Source organism: Tursiops truncatus, chromosome 7, assembly GCF_011762595.2.
Source record: "Tursiops truncatus isolate mTurTru1 chromosome 7, mTurTru1.mat.Y, whole genome shotgun sequence".
In the NCBI taxonomy this organism is placed as follows: domain Eukaryota; kingdom Metazoa; phylum Chordata; class Mammalia; order Artiodactyla; family Delphinidae; genus Tursiops; species Tursiops truncatus.
The window spans coordinates 108742489-108764176 of NC_047040.1; the positions used below are offsets into that span (position 1 = coordinate 108742489).

The 21688-nt window shown below is 40.8% G+C and overlaps 1 protein-coding gene across 9 annotated transcripts in view; it reads right to left on the bottom strand.

The window, feature by feature from the left end:
• Positions 1-227: 227 nt before the first annotated feature.
• The window catches only part of SAP130 (Sin3A associated protein 130), a 75419-nt gene continuing 53958 nt past the window's right edge, over positions 228-21688 (bottom strand). For 8 of the 9 annotated variants that reach the window (XM_019931826.3, XM_019931824.3, XM_019931825.3 and 5 more), the window contains 5 exons: positions 21299-21547; positions 20992-21117; positions 3285-3388; positions 1389-1502; positions 228-1166 (listed from right to left, as the gene is read on the bottom strand). In XM_019931826.3, coding sequence (XP_019787385.2) covers positions 1008-1166; positions 1389-1502; positions 3285-3388; positions 20992-21117; positions 21299-21547 — 752 coding nt within the window. In that variant the 3' untranslated portion in view covers positions 228-1007. The remainder of the gene's footprint in view (positions 1167-1388; positions 1503-3284; positions 3389-20991; positions 21118-21298; positions 21548-21688) is intronic. The other variant, XM_073807851.1, reaches the window with a different exon arrangement.

Consider the following 21688-nt stretch of genomic DNA (forward strand, 5'->3'; position numbering starts at 1 on the left):
TTTCTATCTGCAGTGGGATACAATGTAGTCTCATATTTAAGATAACCAAAAGCCAACAGGCTTCACCATCTGTGACATCTTCAAGATACGAGGGTAAGTGGAACTCTATGTGGAACAACAAAACTTTAACAGAGTAGACTCAACGACGTGAGAGAAACTACAGTAGGGTAAACACTCGAGCGATGTGCAGTACAGCACTGATTAACTGATAAAAAGATGTAAACTGCTTCTGTACAAAAACCTCTTTGAGTCCTTTATTAACGTTTGGAGACGTGTGGTACATACAATCAACAGCATCGCACCAGCTACAGAAGTACAGGTAGCCAAGAATGTACTTCGGAGCAAAGATCTCAGAGCAACTTACGGTGTTGCCTGCTCCGAACCTCCACAAAAACCCAACTCTGACACACGCAGGACAGACAATATAACAATTTCACTTTGAAATGGTTCTTTAAAAAAATGACAAGAATCGATAGTTCAAACCCTTTAAAGTGAGATGTGGCAGGTCTCTCGGTGCCATGGCACTGCTTTAGAAGGCCAGTGTGGGCATCTGAAGGTCAGAGGAAGGACCGACTGGGGTGAAGGGAAGAGGTTCGATTTTCAGCGTAGAGAGAGAACAGATGGTCTGAGTGGATACTTTCAGTCCAGGCTCAGTATGGGTCCTGCAGGAATCCAGCAGATAAATACAGTTTATCAACTGGAAGGCCGAAAAACGCCAGCCAGTCACTTGTGTCACTGATTCCAACTGGGAGACACTGATGCATCAGGAATCATGGACGACATGGTAAGTCTAAGAGGGAGACGCCTGAAAGAAAGACTGGAGTCCACTGTGTCAGATCAGCTCCGATCCTTCCGTGTCACTGGATGCTACGGGCCCGTCTGCTTTCGAGCATGAGTTAAGGAACGCTGTCTTAATTTCAATGTTCTGCTTTGAAAATAACCAAAGCCCTCCCCCACCCCCAACACCATTCTTCATAAATTCTGTTTCCAAAGTCCTGATTCGGGGTCTAGACTTTTTCCTTTCGCTTCAATTTTGACACCTTCTTGACAGTCCCATTCTTATTTAGAAGCTTCAGGACACGATCTTTGTGATCTAAAACCTTAAGCATGGAGTCTCTGGCCTCACTGATTTGATCCATCACAAGTTTACACCTCTGCATATTCCCCTGAAACAAAAGACATCACATCGTCAGTAAGTAATCTTCGGAACAATGTGGCTTTTAAAGAACTTCTCACCTTTGGATTGAGCCATTTTGAGGCTTTCACACAGAAAAACTGTTTCAGTGTTTCTTGATAATGCAGGCTGAAGTAACAGGTTTTTACTAAAGACATTAGTGGACGAGAGAGGGAAAGGGAGAAGGAAGGAGAGGGAAAGGACTCCTTCAAACCTGTATTAGTTCATTTATTCGGTGTAAATCATCATCAGTTGCTGCTTTTTTCTTTGGGATGATCCCTTCTTGTAGGTTGGTGAGTCTTTCATAAACATCGTGTTCTAGATTTGTCTGCAACAAACAAGAGGGAGGGCGTCATGACCTCGGAGATACTTCTGTCAAACTCAGGCAAACAACCCACCCTGAATCACCTGTGTAAACTGGTATCGGATCTGTTTGGGTGATAAAATCATTTCTCCCAATGACTAAGATGCAGCAAAGAAAATTGATCAACAATTTACATTACAATTTGCCATAATTCAGAGTCCATCTTCCAGGATAACTTTTGTTTTTAAATTAATTTATTTATTTTTGGCTGCACTGGGTCTTCGTTGCTGCACACGGGCTTTCTCTAGTTGCAGTGAGTGGGTGCTACTCTTTGCTGGGTGCGTGGGCTCTAGGCACTCAGGCTTCAGTAGTTGTGGCTCACTGGCTCTAGAGCGCAGGCTCAGGAGTTGTGGCGCACAGGCTTAGCTGCTCCGCGGCATGTGGGATCTCCCCGGACCAGGGCTCGAACTCGTGTCCCCTGCATTGGCAGGTGGATTCCCAACCACTGTGCCACCAGGGGAGCCCCCAGGATAACTTATTTATTTATTTGTTTGTTTGTTTGGTCGCACCACACGGCATGTAGGATCTTAGCTCCTCGACCAGGGATCAAACCCGTGCCCCCTGCAGTGGAAGTGCAGAGTTTTAACCACTGGACCGCCAGGGAAGTCCAAGGATAACTTTTAAATTCTGCCAGGAATTCACAATCCCTCTGAAAAACAAGTCTGTAAGTTTCAGAGAAATATGCTTTTATGCTACATAAAAAAACTAGCCATGGCACTACTTTAAAAACAATACTCATAAAAGACAATGTTCTTCAGATCATTGCTACTCCAAAGATGGAAAGACTTTGTGAGGTTTTTTTTTTATTTTTATATTTTGCGGTACGTGGGCCTCTCACTGTTGTGGCCTCTCCCGTTGCGGAGCACAGGCTCCGGACGCGCAGGCTCAGCGGCCATGGCTCACGGGCCCAGCCGCTCCGCGGCATGTGGGATCTTCCTGGACCAGGGCATGAACCTGTGTCCCCTGCATCGGCAGGCGGACTCTCAACCACTGCGCCACCAGGGAAGCCCGAGGTTATTATTTTGATCACCTCCTCTTTACCTTGTTGAAGGAAGGATTCCCGCCTAGGGTTAGGGAAAGGGCTGAACACCTAACACATTGGACAGAAGAGATCAACAGCAGTTTACTAGTCAGTATACTCACAGCCCAGGGGAAGAGGACACCGCACACCACGCACGGCCACATGGGGGCTGCACTCCATGACAAGCAGGGAACGGAGTGAAGGAGTAGGGGCTGTAGGAGGCAGGCACTGCAGTATCAAGAGGGAGCGGTGCCCCCTGGTGCTCCCGGGAGGATGTCACCGGCTTATCTGAGTATCGCAAGCTGGCAGAGAACTGAAGCCCACTATTCAGGAAGAAGTGGGAACTGTGCCTGGTCCCCACGACAAGGAGCAGCGTGAGGAGGAGGAGCTTACACAGCTGGGTCATCTGACGCCCCCTCTTTTTCAGATGTCACGGCAACAGGTAACACTGAACCTTAACTGTACATCTTACAAACTTAAGTTGTTCAGTATATTTCACTTATGGGGACCAAAACTAAGATATATTTAGATTACAATTACATCCATCCACAGAATAGGTAACAGTAATTATAATATCACACAGCACACATAAAAATTCTACCATGACCCACGTTAACTGGGAACGCTTCGGAATCACTCTAAAGTAAATGTTCTATGAACTCAGACGTCTCCAGCATCCATCCTTCTTTTCAGCAGGATGTAACAACTGCTAGAGCGCCACCTACCAGCTGCAGCAACTGGGCAGCACAGAGGTGAACCTTCCAGCCTTGGGCACGACAGGATACTCCTTTCTGATTAGCTATTTCCTGCAGCATAGCTTTCTTCTCCTCTGGAACCATAAAAAAAAAAAAAAAAAAAAAAGTATATTTCAATTTTTATAGAGCTAAAGTCATTTGTGTTCAAGCCACTACTTTATTAAGAACTTTACTTAAATATCTTTAAGTCACTGAAAATACAAGTCACAACATGAATAAAAGCTCTTTTTGTCCACACCAGAAGAATTCTTTAAAGACCTACTGTGCTAATCTAGTGAGTTCAAAGAGAGTAATTTAGTACTCTAAACTCTTAAATGAAGGAAATGGTCTTTAGTGGGTTGGAGCCTTGCTCATGTGTGAAGCTTGCCAGCTGTGGAGAGTTTGGGCATGAAGCTTAGAAGCTCCGTGGTGTTATCTAGATCTTGGAGAAGCCACAGGGCTCCAACCTGAGTCACATTTAAATGTAGGTAGAAAAGTCCAGTAACCAGCACTGTAGTAAAATAAATATGAATTGTATCATTTGGACTGGGGAAAGAAACTAGGATTGAGGGGGACCTGTCAAAGGTGAGTTTAGCTGTATCTGTGAAGTTTTAATATCACTGTTTAACTAGGACTTAAAATGTAATTACATAGTACATGGATAATTAAAAAACATTTTTTTAATTAAAAAACTTATTTTATTATTTTAAAAATTAATCTTGAAAAAACCTTACCTATATGTTTGTCAAAACTGATACAGTATACAATGCCAAGACCAAACTGGACCGTAAATGATGAACTTTGGGTGATACTTGTATGTCAGTTTAGGTTCAGCAGATGCAACAAATGCACCACTCTGTGGTGGTGTTGACGGTAGGGGAGGCTGTGCGTGTTCGGGAGGGGGTGGGGGTGGGACGTGGAATATCTCTTTTGATATGGTTATGAACCTAAAACTGACGAACTTTACTTCTCAGAGCAATTAAAAAAAACCTCTGTCTACTAGACAAATATTAGCATGAATGGGATGAAAGAATTTTAACCTTTTTGAGAGAACTGTAGATTCACATACAACTGTAAGGAATAATACAGGGAGATCCCGTGTACTTTTTTTTCCACATCTTTATTGGATTATAATTGCTTTACAATGTTGTGGATCCTGTGTACTCTTTATCCACTTTCCCCCAGTGGTAAGATCTTGCAAAACTACAGTCAATATCACAACCACGACACTGACACAGTCCACTGACCCTATTCAGATTTCACCAGTTTTAGATGGATGTGTATATTTCATTACGAGCATTAAAAAAAACTTTTTAGTTTCACAGGAGTTGCAAAGATAGTCTAGAGATATATCTGGTAAGGGACCTGTATCTAAAACATAGGAAGAATTCTCACTACCCAGTGATAAAAAGACAAAACAATTAAAAAGGGCAAAGGATCCCAAAAGACATTTCTTCCAAAAAACATATACAAATGGCCAACATCACATGAAGATATTCAACATCATTAGGCATTAGGGAAATGTAAGTCAAAACCACAGTGAAGTACCACTTCCGACCCATTAGGATGCTGTAATAAAAAAAAGAGTAAGTGCTGGTGAGGATATGGAGAAATCCGAAGTATCCTCATGCCCTGCCGGTGGGAAAAATGTATTTACTTTGGAAAACGGTCTGGGAGTTGCTAGAATGTTAACTATAGCTAGCAAATAACCCAGAAATTCTATTCCTACGTATATGTCCAAGAGAAATGAAAACAGATGTTCCCACAAAAATGTAGACACATGGGGCTTCCCTGGTGGTGCAGTGGTTAAGAATCCACCTGCCAACGCAGGGGACACAGGTTTGAGCCCTGGTCCGGGAAGATCCCACATGCTGCGAAGCAACTAAGCCTGTGCGCCACAACTGCTGAGCCTGCGCTCTAGAGCCCACGAGCCACAACTACTGAAGCCTGCACGCCTAGAGCCCGTGCTCCACAACGAGAGGAGCCACCACAATGAGAAGCCCGCGCATCGCAACAAAGAGTAGCCCCTGCTCGCTGCAACTAGAGGAAGCCCACGCGCAGCAATGAAGACCCCACGCAGCCAAAAATAAATAAAATAAATTTATAAAAACAATGCAGACACAAATGATCACAGCACCATTATTCATAATAATCAAAAAGTGGAAACAACCGAAATGCCCATCAAGTGATGAATGGATAAATAAAATGTGGTATATATCCATAAAATAGAAGATTATTCGGCAGGAAAATGGAATGAAGTACTCATACATGCTACATGGCTGAACCTTGAAAACATTATACACTAAGTGGAATAAGCCTGTCACAGAAGACTGTATAATATATGATTCCGTTCATAGGAAATGTCCAGCACTGGAAATCTACAGAGATGGAAAGCAGATCAGAGGTTGCCTAGGGCTGGGGGTATAGGGAGGAGTGCAGATGGCAGGACTGGGGAGGATGGCTAAGGGTCGTGGAGTCTCTTATTGGGGTAATGAAAATGTTTTAAAACTCACCGTAGTGATGGACACGCAACTGTGAACATACTAAAAATCACTGAATTGTACATGTTAACAGATGAATTGTATGCTACATGTATTATAGTGCAATAAAGCTATTACTGGGGAAAAAAGACAGTGAAGAGAGGTCAGGTATTTCTCCTTCACCACTGTCTACATCTTAATAACTGTAGTACAGTATCGCACCCAGGAAACCGCCACTGATGTAAAGTGAGTACACGCCATTCATCAGTTTAGACTGACGTGACTGCCACCGCAATCGAGATTCAGAACTATTGCATCACCAGACATCTCTCCTGTGCCACACCTTTATGGTCACACCACCCCTGCCCCATGATTAACCCCCAAATCCACTCATTTGTTCTCTATCTCTATAATTTTGTCACTTAGAGACTGCTATATAGATAGAATCACGTGATATGTCTTCTTTTTTTTCTTTTTGGTATGTGTCCTCCTAAGATTAGCTGTTTCCACTAAGCATCAGCACAATGCCCCTGAGATCCATCTAGGCTATTACATGATCAATAGTTCTTTCCTTTCCATTCCTGAGTAGTATTCAATGGCACTATAGTTTGTTTAACCGTCTGACGTCATTTGTGTTGTTTCCAGATTTTGGCTATTACCAAAAAGTTGCTATGAACACCTGTGTACGGATTTTTGTGTGAACACAGGTTTTCATTTTTCTGGGATAAACGCCCAGGAGTGCAACTGTTGGGTCATATGGTAAGTGTATGTTTGGTTTTTATAAAACTGCTAAACTTTTTTTTTTCCAGAGTAGCTCAGCAATGTGTAAGAGACAACTGACTTGTGACATGACAGTGTTCTTCTAAGCTGCTTCCCCAGTGAAACTGGGGAAAATTTTTAAATAACACTTTAAACCTCTGGGGAAGGTCCTAAGGGCAAAGAGCAAAGCAGAAACATCTACTCAAGCAAATCTACGAAAATGTGGAAAGAACAGGAAGTCTGTGGTATTTAAACCAAGACCGCTCCCTCTCTCCTCTCTCCAGTTGAGAGGCGGTGACTCCATCCCAGATTGCTGCATCCCAGCCCACAGAGCCCCCTCTCCGCCAGCCGCTAGGGAGATGGCTGTCCTCCAAGGAGAAGCGAGACATTTCTCATCCTGCTCCATGCTCCCTGCTGCTGAGGCCAAGTCCCGGGCGAGTCGAACTGACGTGGGGGCTCCCTTCTTTTTGCTCAACCCCACTTGTGGGATGGAGACTGTACCTTAGGCAAGGCGTGCTGAGAACACTGGGGCCCCAGGAGCCCTTCTCCTGGCTTGTTAAATGGTGGCGTCACATTAGGAGAGGCAAACCAAGTGGACATACCCCAGGCTACTCACTCCTCTTCCCCTACCCTGAGTGCTCACCTCCTAGAGCAAGGTGTTACTCGGAGAAAAGGCTGTCACTGTCCCACTCCCACCTCCAGAGCCCTAGGCTCAGAGATTCTGCCTGGAGGGAGAAACAGGCCATAGCACAGGAAGCTCCTAATCTCTTCCCAAAGGAGGTGGCTCCATTTTCAACAGAGTACGCAAGTTCATATGCTCCCCAAAGCAGCGGAGAGTGCAGTCAGAGTGGGAGGAAACGGACAGACCCAGTGAAAGGCGCGGCCTAGGCTGTGGGCTGACCAGTTTTCAGGAGAGAACAAAGAGTAAGACAGCTGGCAGGAGCTCTCCTGGGGGCAGAACAAACATCAAACACTGACCTCAGAAACCATTCTGGCAAGGAGCTACAATACGACTGGATTAGTTTGCAGAGGAATTTGTGTTTAAGGTCAAATTCCAGTACTGTGTTCTAGGAAATCAAATGGCAAGCAAGTAGTGGGGTTTATCAGCTGGATGTAGTCAGGGAAACAGTGGGGGAGAACCGTACTAATGCCACTGTCTTCCCAGGTGACTGTGGGCATCCAAAGCTGTGCCTCCCCAAGGAGTAACGTCAGAGGCTTATTAACACTTGGTGGTGTTGGCGGGGTGCAGGTGATTAGACTTCACTAAAAGAATCCAGCCAGTCGCTAAACAGATAAACAAGCAAACAGCAAATAACTACAGTGGGTCTTGGAAGAGATGGGGAGATCAGTGCCAGGAGTTGCTACAATATAGTATCTAAAATGTCCAGTTTCTAACAAAAATTATGAGGCATGCAAAGAAACAGGAAAGTATGACCCATACACAGGGAAAAAGAAACAGGCACCAGAAACTGCTTGAGAGAGTGACCAGATGTCAGATTTATCAGAAAAAGATTTCAAAGTAGCTGTTATGAATAAATTCACAGAATGAAAAGCATGAGTGAAGAAGTAAAAGAAGGTATGATGATCATGTCACATTAAATAGAGAAAATCAGTAGAGAGATAGAAATTACTTTTTAAGAAAAGAACCAAATGGAAATTCTGGAGTTAAAAAGTACAGTAAACAAAATGTTAAAAATCTACTAGAGGGGCTCAACAGTAGATCTGAACTGGTACAAGAGAATTAGTAGAGTTGAAGACAGACCAACAGCACTGAAGAACTGAAGGGAGAAAGAAATGAAGAATGAACAGGGCCTCAAAGAAACATGAAACACCATCAAGAGCATCAAAACATGTATAAAGGAGTACCAAAAGGAAAAGAGAGAAAGGAGGAGAAATATTCAAAGAAAAAATGGCTGAAGACTTCTCACATTTACTGAAAACCAATAAACTATATATCCAGGAAGCTCAAGGAACCCTAAATATGATAAATGCAAAGATACAAATAGACATATTATAGTATTATAAAAATGTTGAAAGTCAAAGTTGAGAAAATCTTCAAAGGAGCAAGACAAAACATGATGCATCATTTACAAGATAACCCCAATAAAATCAGCAGCTGACTTCTCTAGAGAAACAATGGAGGCTAGAAAGCAGTGGGATAACATTCAAAATGCTCAAAGGAATGTATGAGACATCTAGCTTCTCTACATCCCCACCTGGCATTATCAGTATTTTTAACTTCAGTTATTTTGGCTGTGCTGCGTGGCTTGTGGGATCTTAGTTCCCTGACCAGGGATTGAACCCTGCTCCCCGGCAGTGAAAGCGCCAAGCCCTAACCACTGGACTGCCAGGGAATTCCCTAATTTCAGTTATTTTGGTAGGCATCTCAATTTAAGTTCCTCTAATGGCTAGGGATAAACGCTTTTTAAAAATTAAATTTTACTGCTTTCTGTTCCAGAATCCAGTCAAGATACCACAGTACATTTACTTGTCGTGTCTCCTGAGACTCCTTCTGGCTTGATGGCTTCTCAGACTTCCCTTGCTTCTGATGACGTTGACAGTTTTAAAGAGTACTGGTTAACTATTTTGTAGGATGACCTTCTAGTTAGATTTGTCTGTTGTTTTTGTTAGGATTAGATAGTGGTTATAGATTTTTGAGAGGAGACATAGAGAAGTACCATTGTCATCACTGCCTGAGAAGGGTACGTATTATTACATGATTCATTACTATTGAAATTGACTTTGATCACCTGGCTGAGGTGATGTTTGTCACATGTCTCCACTGTAAAGAGAGAGAGACACCCTCTTCCACACTGCACACTTTGGAACAAAGTCTCTACATAGCCCACACTTAAGGACCAGGATTTATATTCCCTTGGACATCTTCTCAGGTGCTTGCCATCCATGTATCTTCTTTGGTGAAATGTCTCTTTATGCCTTTGTCCATTTTCTAACTGGATTATTGTTTTTATTTACTGTTACGTACTGAGAGTTCCTAATATATAATCCTAGACATGAGTCCTTTAGTAGAGATGTAGTTTGCTAATATTCCCTCCCAGTCTATAGCTTGTCTTTTCATTCTCCTAATAGGGTCTTTCACAGATAAAAAAACGTTTTATGAAGTCCAATTTATTGTTTTTCTTTTAGAGATGGTGTTTTTGGTGTTATGTCTAAGAATTGTTCACCATGCCCTAGGTTTTGAAGACCTTCTCCTAGGTTTTTTTCCTAAAAGTTTTACATTTAAATCTATTATCCATTTTGAGTTAATTTTTGCATGAAGTGTGAGGATTAGGTTGAGGTCCCCCCTGCCCCCACCAAACATATGGATGTCCAGCATTATCTGTTAAAGAGACTCTCCTTCCTCCATTGAATTCCTTTTGCACTTTGGTCAAAAATCAGTTGGCCATATTTGTGTGAGTCTATTTCTGCATTTTTTATTCCATTCCTGTCATCAATACGTCTATCCTTCTGCAAACACCATGCTGTTTTGAGTACTGAAGCTAAAGAAGATTTGGTAAGAAGATTTCTGTTGTTTTTCAAGATTATTTTACCTATTCTAGTCCCTGTGCCTCTCCACATAATGTTTAGAACAAGCTTTACTAAGTTTACAAAAACCTCTGTGATTTTGGTAGAAATTGCAGTAAATGTATTGGTCAATCTAGGGAGAACTGACATCTTTGAGTTTTTCTAATCATGAGTGCTGTATGTCTCTTTATTTAGATCTTCTTTCATCAGCATTTTTCAGCTTTCAGCAAACACGTCCTGTACATGTTTTGCTAGATTTGTACCTGAGTATATCACTTTGGGGGGAATAATTGTAAATGGCATTATGCTTTCAATATGTTTCCACAACATTCCAGGTATCTAAAATTATAATTGATTTTTTTCATGTTGATATTGTAGCCTGTGACCTTGCTGAACTTATTTACTAGTTTCAGGGTTTTTTTTGAGATTTTCTATGTAGACAATGCTGTCATTTGCAAATAGTTTTATTTATTCCTTTCCAACCTGTATAGGCTTCTATCTCTTTTTTCCTTACTTTATGATGTGGCTAGAAGTTCCAGTTCTATCCTAAGTTAAGAGTGGTGACAGAAGACAGTCTTATCCTTTTGCTAATCTCAGGTAGAAAGCATTCAGTCTTTACCATTAAGTATAATGTTAGCTCTAGTTTTTTTGTAGACTTTTTATCAAGTTGAGGAAGTCTTCCTCCTTCTCTATTTTTGAGTTTTTATCATGAAAACGTTTTGAATTTTGTCAAACAAATTTTCTGCATTAATTGATAGGATCGTGTGATTTTTCTTTAGCTTCTGTGGTGGGTTGAATTGTGTCCCTCCAAAAGATGTTTAAGTTCTCACCCTTGGTACTTGTGAACGTGATCTTATTTGGAAGAGGGTCTTGGCAGATGTAATCAAGTTAAGAAGTCATACTGAATTAGGGTGGTCCTAAATCCAAAGAGTCAAGAAACACAGAGAGGAATGCTCTGTTGGAGATGGGGGCAGAAACTGGAGTAATGCAGCAGCAGGCCGAAGAATGACTAGGGTTGCTGGCAACCATCAGAAGCTAAAAAGAGGCAAGGAAGGATTCTTTTCTACAGCCTTCAGAGAGGGCATGATCCGGCTGACACCTTGATTTTGGACTTCTGGCCTCCAGAACTATGAGAGAATATATTTGTTATTTTAGGCTATCCACCTTGTAGTACTTTGTTATGGCAGCCCTAGGAAATTAATATAGCCTGTTAAAAACAGTGAATTACACTGATTTTCAAATGCTGAACTAACCTTGCAGAGCTGTAACAAATCCTACTTGATCAAGGTGTAAAATTCTACTTAGATATTGCTGGATTGAATTTGCTAACATTTTGTTAAGAATTTTTACAACCATATTCATTAAGGAATATTGATATGTAGTTTTCTATATTTGTACTCTGTCTTGTTTCTGTAACAGGAAAATATTGGCTTCATAAAATGAAGTGTTCCCTCCTATATTTGAAAGAGATTGTGGGAAATTGGTGTTGATTCTTCTTTAAACGTTTGGTAGGGCTTCCCTGGTGGCGCAGTGGTTGAGTGTCGGCCTGCCGATGCAGGGGACACAGGTTCGTGCCCCGGTCCAGGAAGATCCCACATGCCGCAGAGCGGCTGGGCCCGTGAGCCATGGCCGCTGAGCCTGCGTGTCCGGAGCCTGTGCTCCGCAACAGGAGAGGCCACAACAGTGAGAGGCCCGCGTACCGCAAAAAAAAAAAAAAAAAAAACAAAAACGTTTGGTAGAATTTCCCAGTAAAAGTATCTGAGCCTATAGATTCCTGTTTGGAAGCTTTTAAATTATGGATTCAACTTATTCAATGGTTATAAGACTATTCAGATGCCTGTTTCTGAGTTTTGCTAGTATGTGGCAGGAACTGGTCTACTTCGTCTCAGCAGCTGACTCTGTGAGCGTAAAGTTGTTTGTAGTATTTCCTTATGCTTTTAATGGCTGCACAGTCTTAGTAATATCCTGTTTCCTTCTTTTTAAAAAATTTTTATTTCATATTGGAGTACAGTTGACCAACAATGTTGTGTTGGTTTCGGGAGTACAGGCATGTGATTCAGTTATACATATACATGTATGTATTCTTTTCCAAATTCTTTTCCCATTTAGGTTATTACAGCATACTGAGCAGACTTGCCTGTGCTACACAGTAGGTACTTGTTGGTTATCTATTTTAAATACAGCAGTCTGTACATGTCAATTCCAAACTCCCAATCTATCCCTCCCCACCACTCTTCCCTCCTGGTAACAATAAGTTCATTCTCTAAGTCTTTGAGTCTGTTTCTGTTTTGTAAAGAAGTTCATTCGTATGTTTTTTTCCCCCCACATATAAGCGAAATCATATGATATTTGTCTTTTTCTGTATGATATACTTCACTTAGTATGATAATCTCCATCCATGTTGTTGCAAATGGCATTATTTCATTCTGTGTAATATTCTATTGTATATATGTACCACACCTTCTTAATCCATTCCTCTGTTGATGGGCACTATGGTTGCTTCCATGTCTTGGCTATTGTAAATACTGCTACAATGAACAGCAGGGTGCATGTATCCTTTCGAACTATGTTTTTCTCCAATATATACCCAGGAGTGGGACTGCTGGATCATATGGTACTTCTATTTTCAGTTGTTTAAGGAACCTCCATGCTGTTCTCCATAGTAACTGTACTAATTTACATTCCCACTAATAGTGTAGGAAGATTCCCTTTTCTCCACACTCTTTCCAGCATTTATTGTTTGTAGATTTTTTGACAATAGCCATTCTGACTGGTGTGAGGTGGTATCTCATTGTAGTTTTGATATGCATTTCTCTAATAATTAGTGAGGTTGAACATCTTTTCATGTGCCTCTTGATCATCTGTATGTCTTCTTTGGAGAAATGTCTATTTAGGTCTTCTGCCCATTTTTTGATTGGGTTGTTTGTTTTGATGACACTGAGCTGCATGAGCTGTTGGTAAATTTTGGAGACTAATCCCTTGTGAGCTGCATCACTTGCAAATATTTTCTTCCATTCTGTGGGTTGTCTTCTTGTTTTGTTTATGGTCTCCTTTGCTGTACAAAGCTTTTTCGTTTAATCAGGTCCCATTTGTTTATTTTTGTTTTTATTTCCATTACTCTGGGAGATGCATCAAAAAAGATACTGCTGCAATTTATGTCAGAGAGTGTTCTGCCTGTTTTCCTCTAAGAGTTTTATAATGTCTCGTCTTACATTTAGGTCTTTAATCCATTTTGAGTTTATTTTTGTGTATGGTGTTAAAAGAATGTTCTAACTTCATTTTCTGACATGTAGCTGTCCAGTTTTCCAGCGCCATTTATTGAAGAGACTGTCCCCCCTCCACTGTATTGTACTATCTCTCCTCCATTGCCTCCTCTGTCATAGATTAATTGACCACAGGTGCATGGGTTTACTTCTGGGCTTCCTATCCTGTTCCATTGATGTGGATTTCTGTTTTTGTGCCAGTAACATACTGTTGTGATGACTATAGCTTTGTAGTATAGTCTGAAGTCAGGGAGCGTGATCCCTCCAGCTCCATTTTTCTCTTTCAAGATTGCTTTGGCTAATACGGGGTCTTTTGTGTCTCCATACAAATTTTAAGACTGTAGATTGCCTTGGGTGGTATAGTCATTTTGAGAATATTGATTCTTCCAATCCAAGAACACAGTATATCTTTCCATGTGGTTGGGTCATCTTTGATTTCTTTCATCAGCATCTTAAGAGTTTTTGGAGGACAGGTCTTTTGCCTCCTCAGGTAGGTTCATTCCTAGGTATTTTATTCTTTATGATGTGGTGGTAAATGGGATTGTTTCTTTAATTTCTCTTTCTGATCTTTTGTTCTTAGTGTATAGTAATGCAACAGATTTCTGTGTATTAATTTTATATGCTGTAACTTTACTCAATTCACTGATGAGCTCTAGTAGTTTTCTGGTAGCATCTTTAGGATTTTCTAGTATAATGACATGTCATCTGCAAAAAGTGAGTTTTACTTCTTCTTTTCCAATTTGGATGACTTTTTTTTTTTCCTTCTCTGATTGCTGTGGTTAGGACTTCCAAAACTATGTTGAATAAAAGTAGCGAGAGTGGCCATCCTTGTCTTGCTCCTGACCTTCCAGGAAATGCTTTCAGCTTTTCACTGTTGAGTATGATGTTAGCTGTAGGTTTGTCATATATGGTCTTTATTATGTTGAGGTATGTTCCCTCTATGTCCACTTTCTGGAGAGTTTTTATCATAAATGGGTATTGAATTTTGTCAAAAGCTTTTTCTGCACCTATTGAGATGATCATATAGGTTTTATTCTTCAATTATTTGTTAATATGGTGTATCACATGGATTGATTTGCAGATATTGAAAAACCCTTGCACCCTGGGATAAACCCCACTTGATCATGGTGTATGACCCTTTTAATGTGTTATTGGATTCGGTTTGCTAGTATTTTGCTGAGGATTTTTGCGTCTGTGTTCATCAGTGATATTGGCCTGTAACTTTCTTTTTTTGTGGTATCTTTGTCTAGCTTTGGTATCAGGGTGATGGTGGTCTCATAGAATGAGCTTGGGAGTATTCCTTCCTCTGCAATTTTTTGAAACAGTTTCAGAAGGATAGATGTTAGTGCTTCTCTAAATGTTTGATAGAATTCAACTGTGAAGCCATCTGGTCCTGGGCTTTTGTTGTTGGGAGTTTTTTAATCACAGTTTCAATTTCAGTACTTGTGATTGGTCTGTTCATATTTTCTATTTTTTCCTGGTTCAGTCTTGGAAGATTGTACCTTTCTAAGGATTTGTCTTTCTTCCAGGTTGTCCATTTTATTGGCATACAGCTGCATGTAGTAGTCTCTTACAATCCTTTGTGTTTCTGTGGTGTCAGTTGTAACTTCTCCTTTTTCATTTCTAATCTTACTGATTTGAGCCCTCTTTTTTTTCTTGATGAGCCTGGCTAAAGGTTTATCAATTTTGTTTCTTTTCGAAGAACCAGCTTTTAGTTTTACTCATCTTTGCTATTGTTTTCTTCATCTGTATTTCATTTATTTCTGCTCTGATCTTTATGATTTCTTCTAACTTTGGGTTTTGTTTGTTCTTCTTTCTCTAGTTGCTTTAGGTATAAGGTTAGATTGTTTATTTGAGATTTTTCTTGTTTCCTGAGCTAAGATTGTATTGCTATAAACTTCCCCCTTAGAACTTTTTTTTGCTGCATCCCATAGGTTTTGGATCATTGTGTTTTCATTTTCATTTGTCTCTAGGTATTTTCTGATTGCCTCTTTGATTTCTTCAGTGACCCATTGGTTGTTTAGTAGCATATTGTTCAGCCTCCACGTGCTTGCAGTTTTTGCAGTTTTTTCTTGTAGTTGATTTCTCATCTCATAGCGTTGTAGTTGGAAAAGATGCTTGATATGATTTCAGTTTCTAAAATTTACTGAGGATTGATTTGTGACCCAAGATGTAATCTATCCTGGAGAATGTTCCATGTGCACTTGAGAAGAATATGTATTCTGCTGCTTTTGTATGGAATGCTCTGAAAATATCAATTAAGTCCATCTGGTCTAATGTGTCATTTAAGGCCTGTGTTTCCTTACTGATTTTCTGTTTGGATGATCTGTTCATTTTTGAAAGCAGGGTGTTAAAGTCCCCCAGTATTACTGTGTTACTGTCAATTTCTCCCTTTATAGCTGTTAATATTTGCCTTATATATTGAGGTGCTCCTATGTTGAGTGAATATCTATTTACAACTATTATATCTTCTTAGATTGATCCCTTGATCATTATGTAGTGTCCTTCGTTGTCTCTTGTAATAGTCTTTATTTTAAAGTCTATTTTGTCTTTTATGAGTATTGCTACTCCAGTTTTCTTCTGATCTCCATTTGCATGGAATACCTTTTCCCATCTCTTCACTTTCATTCTGTATGTGTCTCTAGATCTGAAGTGGGTCTCTTGTAGACAGCATATATACAGGTCTTGTTTTTGTATCCATTCAGCCAGTCTATGTCTTTCGGTTAGAGTATTTAATCTGTTTACATTTAAGGTAATTATCGATATGTGTGTTCTTATTGCCATTTTGTTAACTATTTTGGATTTGTTATTGCAGGTGGTTTTTCTTCCCTTTCTCTTTGTTCTCTTCCCTTGTGATTTGATGCTGTGTTTGGATTCCTTTTTTGTGTATCTATTGTAGATTTTCAGTTTGCGGTTACCATGAGGTTTTGATATAGCAGTCTATATATAAATAAGATTGTTTTAAGTTGCTGGTCTTTTAATTTCAAATCCATTTCCAACATCCTGCATTTGTGCTCTCCTCTTCTCACAATTTTGCTGGTTTTGATATCATATTGTGTGCCGATGATTTCCTACCTTTACTGTATGTTTGCCTTTTACTGGTGAGCTTTTCCAATTGTAATTTTCTTGTCTCTATAGTAGTTTTGGTCTCTTCTTTTTCACTTAGAGAAGTTCCTTTAGAATTTGTTGCAAAGCTGGTCTGGTGGTACTGAATTTTCCTAGCTTCTGCTTGTCTGTAAAGCTTTTGATTTCTCTGTCGAATCTGAATGAGAGCCTTGCTGGGTAGAGTAATCTTGGTTGTAGGTTCTTCCCTTTCCTCACTGTAAATATATCTCACCACTCCCTTCTGGCCTGCAAAGTTTCTGCTAAGAAATCAGCCGATAACTTCATGGGAGTTCCTTTGTATGTTATTTGTTGCTTTTCCGTTGTTGCTTTTAATCTTTTTTTCTGTCTTTAATTTTTGTCAGTTTGATTACTATGTGTCTCAGCGTGTTCCTCCTTGGAATTATTCTGCCTGGGACGCTCTGCGCTTCCTGGACTTGGTTGACTGTTTCCTTTCCCATGTTAGAGAAGTTGTCAGCTATTATCTCTTCACATATTTTCTTAGGTTCTTTCTCTCTCCTCCTTCTGGGACCCCTATAATGCAAATGTTGGTGCATTTAATGTTGTCCCAGAGGTCTCTCAGACTGTCTTCATTTCTTTTCATTCTTTTTTATTTATTCTGTTCCGTGGCAGTGATTTATACCATTCTGTCTTGTAGGTCACTTATCCATTTTTCTGCCTCAGTTATTGTGCTATCGATTCCTTCTAGTGTAATTTTCATTTTAGTTATAGTGTTGTTCACCTCTGTTTGTTTGTTCTTTAGCTCTTCTGGGTCTTTGTTAAACATTTCTTGCATCTTCTCGATCTCTGCCTCCATTCTTTTTCCGAGGTCTTGGATCACCTCCGCTATCATTATTTTCAATTCTTTTTCTGGTAGGCTGCCTATCTCTACTCCACTTAGTTGTTCTTCTGTGGTTTTTACCTTGTTCTTTCATCAGGGACGTATTCCTCTGCCGTTTCATTTTGTCTAACTTTCTGTGATTGTGGTTTCCATTCCGCAGGCTGCAGGATTGTAGTTCTTGCTTCTGCTGTCTGCCTTCAGGTGGATGAGGCTAGATTAGGCTTGTGCAGGCTTCCTGATGTGAGGGACTGGTTCCTGCCCAGTGGTGGGTGGAGCTGTGTCTTGTTCCTCTGGTGGGCAGGGCCATGCTCAGGAAGACTTTAAGCTGCATGTCTGCTGAGGGGTGGGGCTGTGTTCTGCCCTGTTGGTCATTTGGCCTGAGGTGTTACAGCATGGAGCCTACAGGCTGTTGGGTGGGGCTAATGGTGGCCTCTGGGAGGGCTCACTCCAACGAGTACTCCCCAGAACTGCTGCTGCTGGTGTTATTGTCCCTGTAGTGAGCCACGGCCATCCCCCACCTCGGCAGGAGACCATCCAATACTAGCAGGTAGGTCTGCCTGTCTCTTATGGGGTCACTGCTTTTTACCCCTGGGTCCTGGTGTGCATGGGACCTTGTGTGCACCCCCAAGACTGGAGTTTCTTTTCCTCCCAGTCCTGTGGAATTTCTGCAATCAAACCCTGCTGGCCTTCAAAGCCAGATTCTCTGGGGGCTCCTCCTTCTCTTGTCAGACTGCCAGGCTGGGAAGCCTGATGTGGGGCTCAGAACTTTCACTCCTGTGGGAGAACATCTGTGGTATAACTGTTTTCCAGTTTGTGAGTTGCCCACCTGGCGGGTATAGGATTTGATTTTATAGCGACTGTGCCCCTCCAACCATCTCATTGTGGCTTCTTCATCTTTGGATGTAGGCTATCTTTTTCAGTAGGTTCTAGTGCTTTTTTGGTTGTTGATGGTTGTCCAGCAGTTAGTTGTGGTTTTGGTGTTTTTTTTAAGAAGGGCTGAGTTCACATCCTTCTACTCTGCCATCTTGAGCTAATCTCTGACACAGAATATCATGTGTCAAGCACTGTTTGTTGCCATGCTTGCATATGCAGTAAGTGTACGGCTGTTGTCTGCAGATGTTTGCAGTGCTGCCTCTCCTGTTTCCTTCTTCATATTCATGATTTATGTCCTCTCTCTTCTACCTTCTTCAGTCTTGCTAGAGATTTATTTTATTGATTTTTCTTTTAAAGAATTAGCTTTTTCATTTTATTATTTTCTGTTTTCAATTTCACTGATTTCTGCTTTTTTCACTATTTTCTTCCTTGTACCTGCTTTGAGTTTATGTTGTTCTTCTTTTTCTCGTTTTTTGACGTAGAAACTGTGACTGAAATATTTCCTCTTTTTTTTTTTTTTTGGTGGTATCCAGGCCTCTCACTGTTGTGGCCTCTCCCATTGCGGAGCACAGGCTCCGGACGTGCAGGCTCAGCGGCCGTGGCTCACGGGCCCAACCGCTCCGCGGCATGTGGGATCTTCCCGGACCGGGGCACGAACCCGTGTCCCCTGCATTGGCAGGCGGACTCTCAACCACTGCGCCACCAGGGAAGCCCTCCTCCTCTGTTTTGATATAAACATTTAGTGCTATAGATTTTCCTGTTGGCACTGCTTTAGCTGCCTTCCACATATTTTGGTATGTTGTTCTTTTATCTTCATTCAGTTTTAAGTATTTTTAAAAACTTCCCTTTAGACTTCCTCTTTGACCCATTATTTAGAAGTGTGTTGCTTAATCCATGGCTTGGAGGTATCTGTCACTGGTTTCTAGTTTGATTCCATTATGGTCAATGAAGACACTTTATATTTTTCTATATGATTTCAATTCTCCCTAATTTGTTGAGGTTTATGATCCTAAATATGGTCTGTCTTTACATGTTCTGTGTGCACTTGAGAGAATATGTATTCTGCTGCAGTTCTAGTGTCCTATAATGTCTACTAGATGTTGGTTCGTGGTGTTCACTTCTTGTATATCCTTCTGATTTTCTGTCAAGTACTTCTATCAACTGCCGAGAAGAGGGTGTCGAAGGTCTAACTATGACTGCACATTTGCCTATACTCCTTTCAGCTGTTTTTGCTTCATATATTCTGAAGCTCATGATTTTTGTTGCCTATATAGTTTTAATCAGTATGTAATGCCTTTTTTCATTTTTAGTAATTTTCTTTCCTCTGAAGTCTACTTTTATTTGATATTATTATAACTACTCTTGTTTTTTGATTAGTTTTTGCATTGTACATATTTTTCCACCCTTTTACTGTCACTCTACTGACACACTGTATCTGAAGTTTCTTACAGACATAATATAGTTGGATCTTTTTTTTTATCCTCTCTGCCCATCTGTGTTTTAATTGGTACTTCCAGACTATTTACATTTAAGGTAATTACTGATATGTAAGGCTAAGCCTGCCATGTTATTATTTGTTTTCTGTGCTTCTTATTCCCCTATTTCTCTTTTCTTTCCTCCCTGTGAATTACCTGTTTTTAGTACTCCACCTTTATTTCTTTGTATGAATATGACTTTAAAGCTTAGGCAAAACAGTTCAATTAAAGTTTAATAGTCAAGAGACTTGGCACAAGGTGATTAATATGTACATATCCAAACAGAAGATTTAGGAATCATCAGTATTTTCAGCTGTCAAATAACCTTTCCTGAGATAGCTTTTGAAGAGTGAGTTCCAATAAGCAATAAGAATCTTTTATGGCTTAAAATGTTACCAGGGAAAACTGTAAATATTTTCCTGCTACGATATGGAATTCCTGTGGTGTGAAGAAATGTCTGGTGGCTCATATCCTGCTTCCACCAAAGGCCAACATTCTCTGATTTCTCTTTCGAAATCTCACCCTCTTTTCAATCCTCAGGGTGTACTTGTGAGGAAGAAAAGCTGGGCAGTGCAGCCACCTCTGTACTTCCATTCAGATAGTGAACTGTCAGGACCTTCACTCCTGCTGATAGGCATTAATTAGTCAGTACCATCCAAATCAGACTCATCTTGAGGCTTCAAGGAAGCTTCCAAGTAAAGTTTATTTGAGGGAATGGGAAATATGACCAATTCTCTGAAAACTTACACTTCTCTGTGCAATGATTATATTTGAGATTAATGACACAAAGTCTATCCATAGAAATATTTGCAGATATTCGCAAAGTACTATCAGCCATTTTTATTGTAAGTGGGTTAATGAATGAGAATGTTATTCTCAAGTTCAAAACCACAAAGACATTCACTGAGTGCTTGCACTGGACCATTCCAAGAGCTTCACATATGTTGAACAAAAGGTCTTTTGGAAAATATACTTCCTGGGGCTTATCACACATGTATATCTGAGCATCCTGGAACTACTGTGGACCATGTCCAGTAACAGTCTAGTATAGCTCTTCCTCAACCACTTTGAGGGCTAAAGAGGTCATCTGTGACCACTTGGGTAGCTGGCAACACATGTTGTCATTTATTCATTAGACTGTGTTTCCAGTAAAGTACACAAAGCTTTCTGAGGCAAAGGATAATTTTCCAAATTTTATGCTCAACTGTGTATTCTATCTAAGTTAAACAATAAAGTCTTGAGATTTTATAACAAAAACTTACGGTTCTTTTTGAAACTGGGAAACTGTGATTCTGTTTTTCTATTCTACTGTGATTTCAATATAGCTGAGTGAAAGACCCATTGCAAGTGTTAACACCGAACATTTCTGGGGAAACTGACCTTTGACCCGGACGTCACTGTACCGCTGAAAGTGGTGGTATGCAGCTTTCCAGGGGTTCCGATAGTGACGGAGCAAGGTAATGGGAGGTCTTGGACGCACTGGGACATACCTCACACCTTCTTCATCTATTCAAGAGAAGAAAAAGAAGACATTAAATAGCTTACTATCTATTTGCAACAATCTTCCTGGTATAATTCCTGCAGGTAAGCCGTAAGTGAAATCTGGCTATGTAAACAGCCTCAGGGATGGACCCCTGACTTAAGTGGGAAGCTTCTCGTGACAAAATTTAGCTCAAGTGAGCATTACCGATATACTCCTTGGGAGGAGACTTGCGCTTCTCTGCCTTCACCAGAAGACTCTTGGCAGTGGACTTCTCATCATCAGTGCTGTTTGTCTCCATCATGTCCCCTTCTTCTGTTGAAATCACGTGCTGCTGCTTCCGAGGTTTTTTCCTTGGCGAAGCACCGGGTGGTAGGTCACTTGTAGGCATGGACAGGTTGTTAGCCAGCAATGCAAGAGACGGAGACACACTGTTGGTAGCCAGGGGGGGAACTGCTGTCATAGGAAAAAGGGTGCACACATGCATGAGAGCCCAAACACAGTGGAAAGTGTCACTTGATTTCCATCAGTGAGAAAGATGAGGAAGACAGGGAAAAGAGCTAACATTTATGGAGTCTTCCGACATGCCCAGCGCTA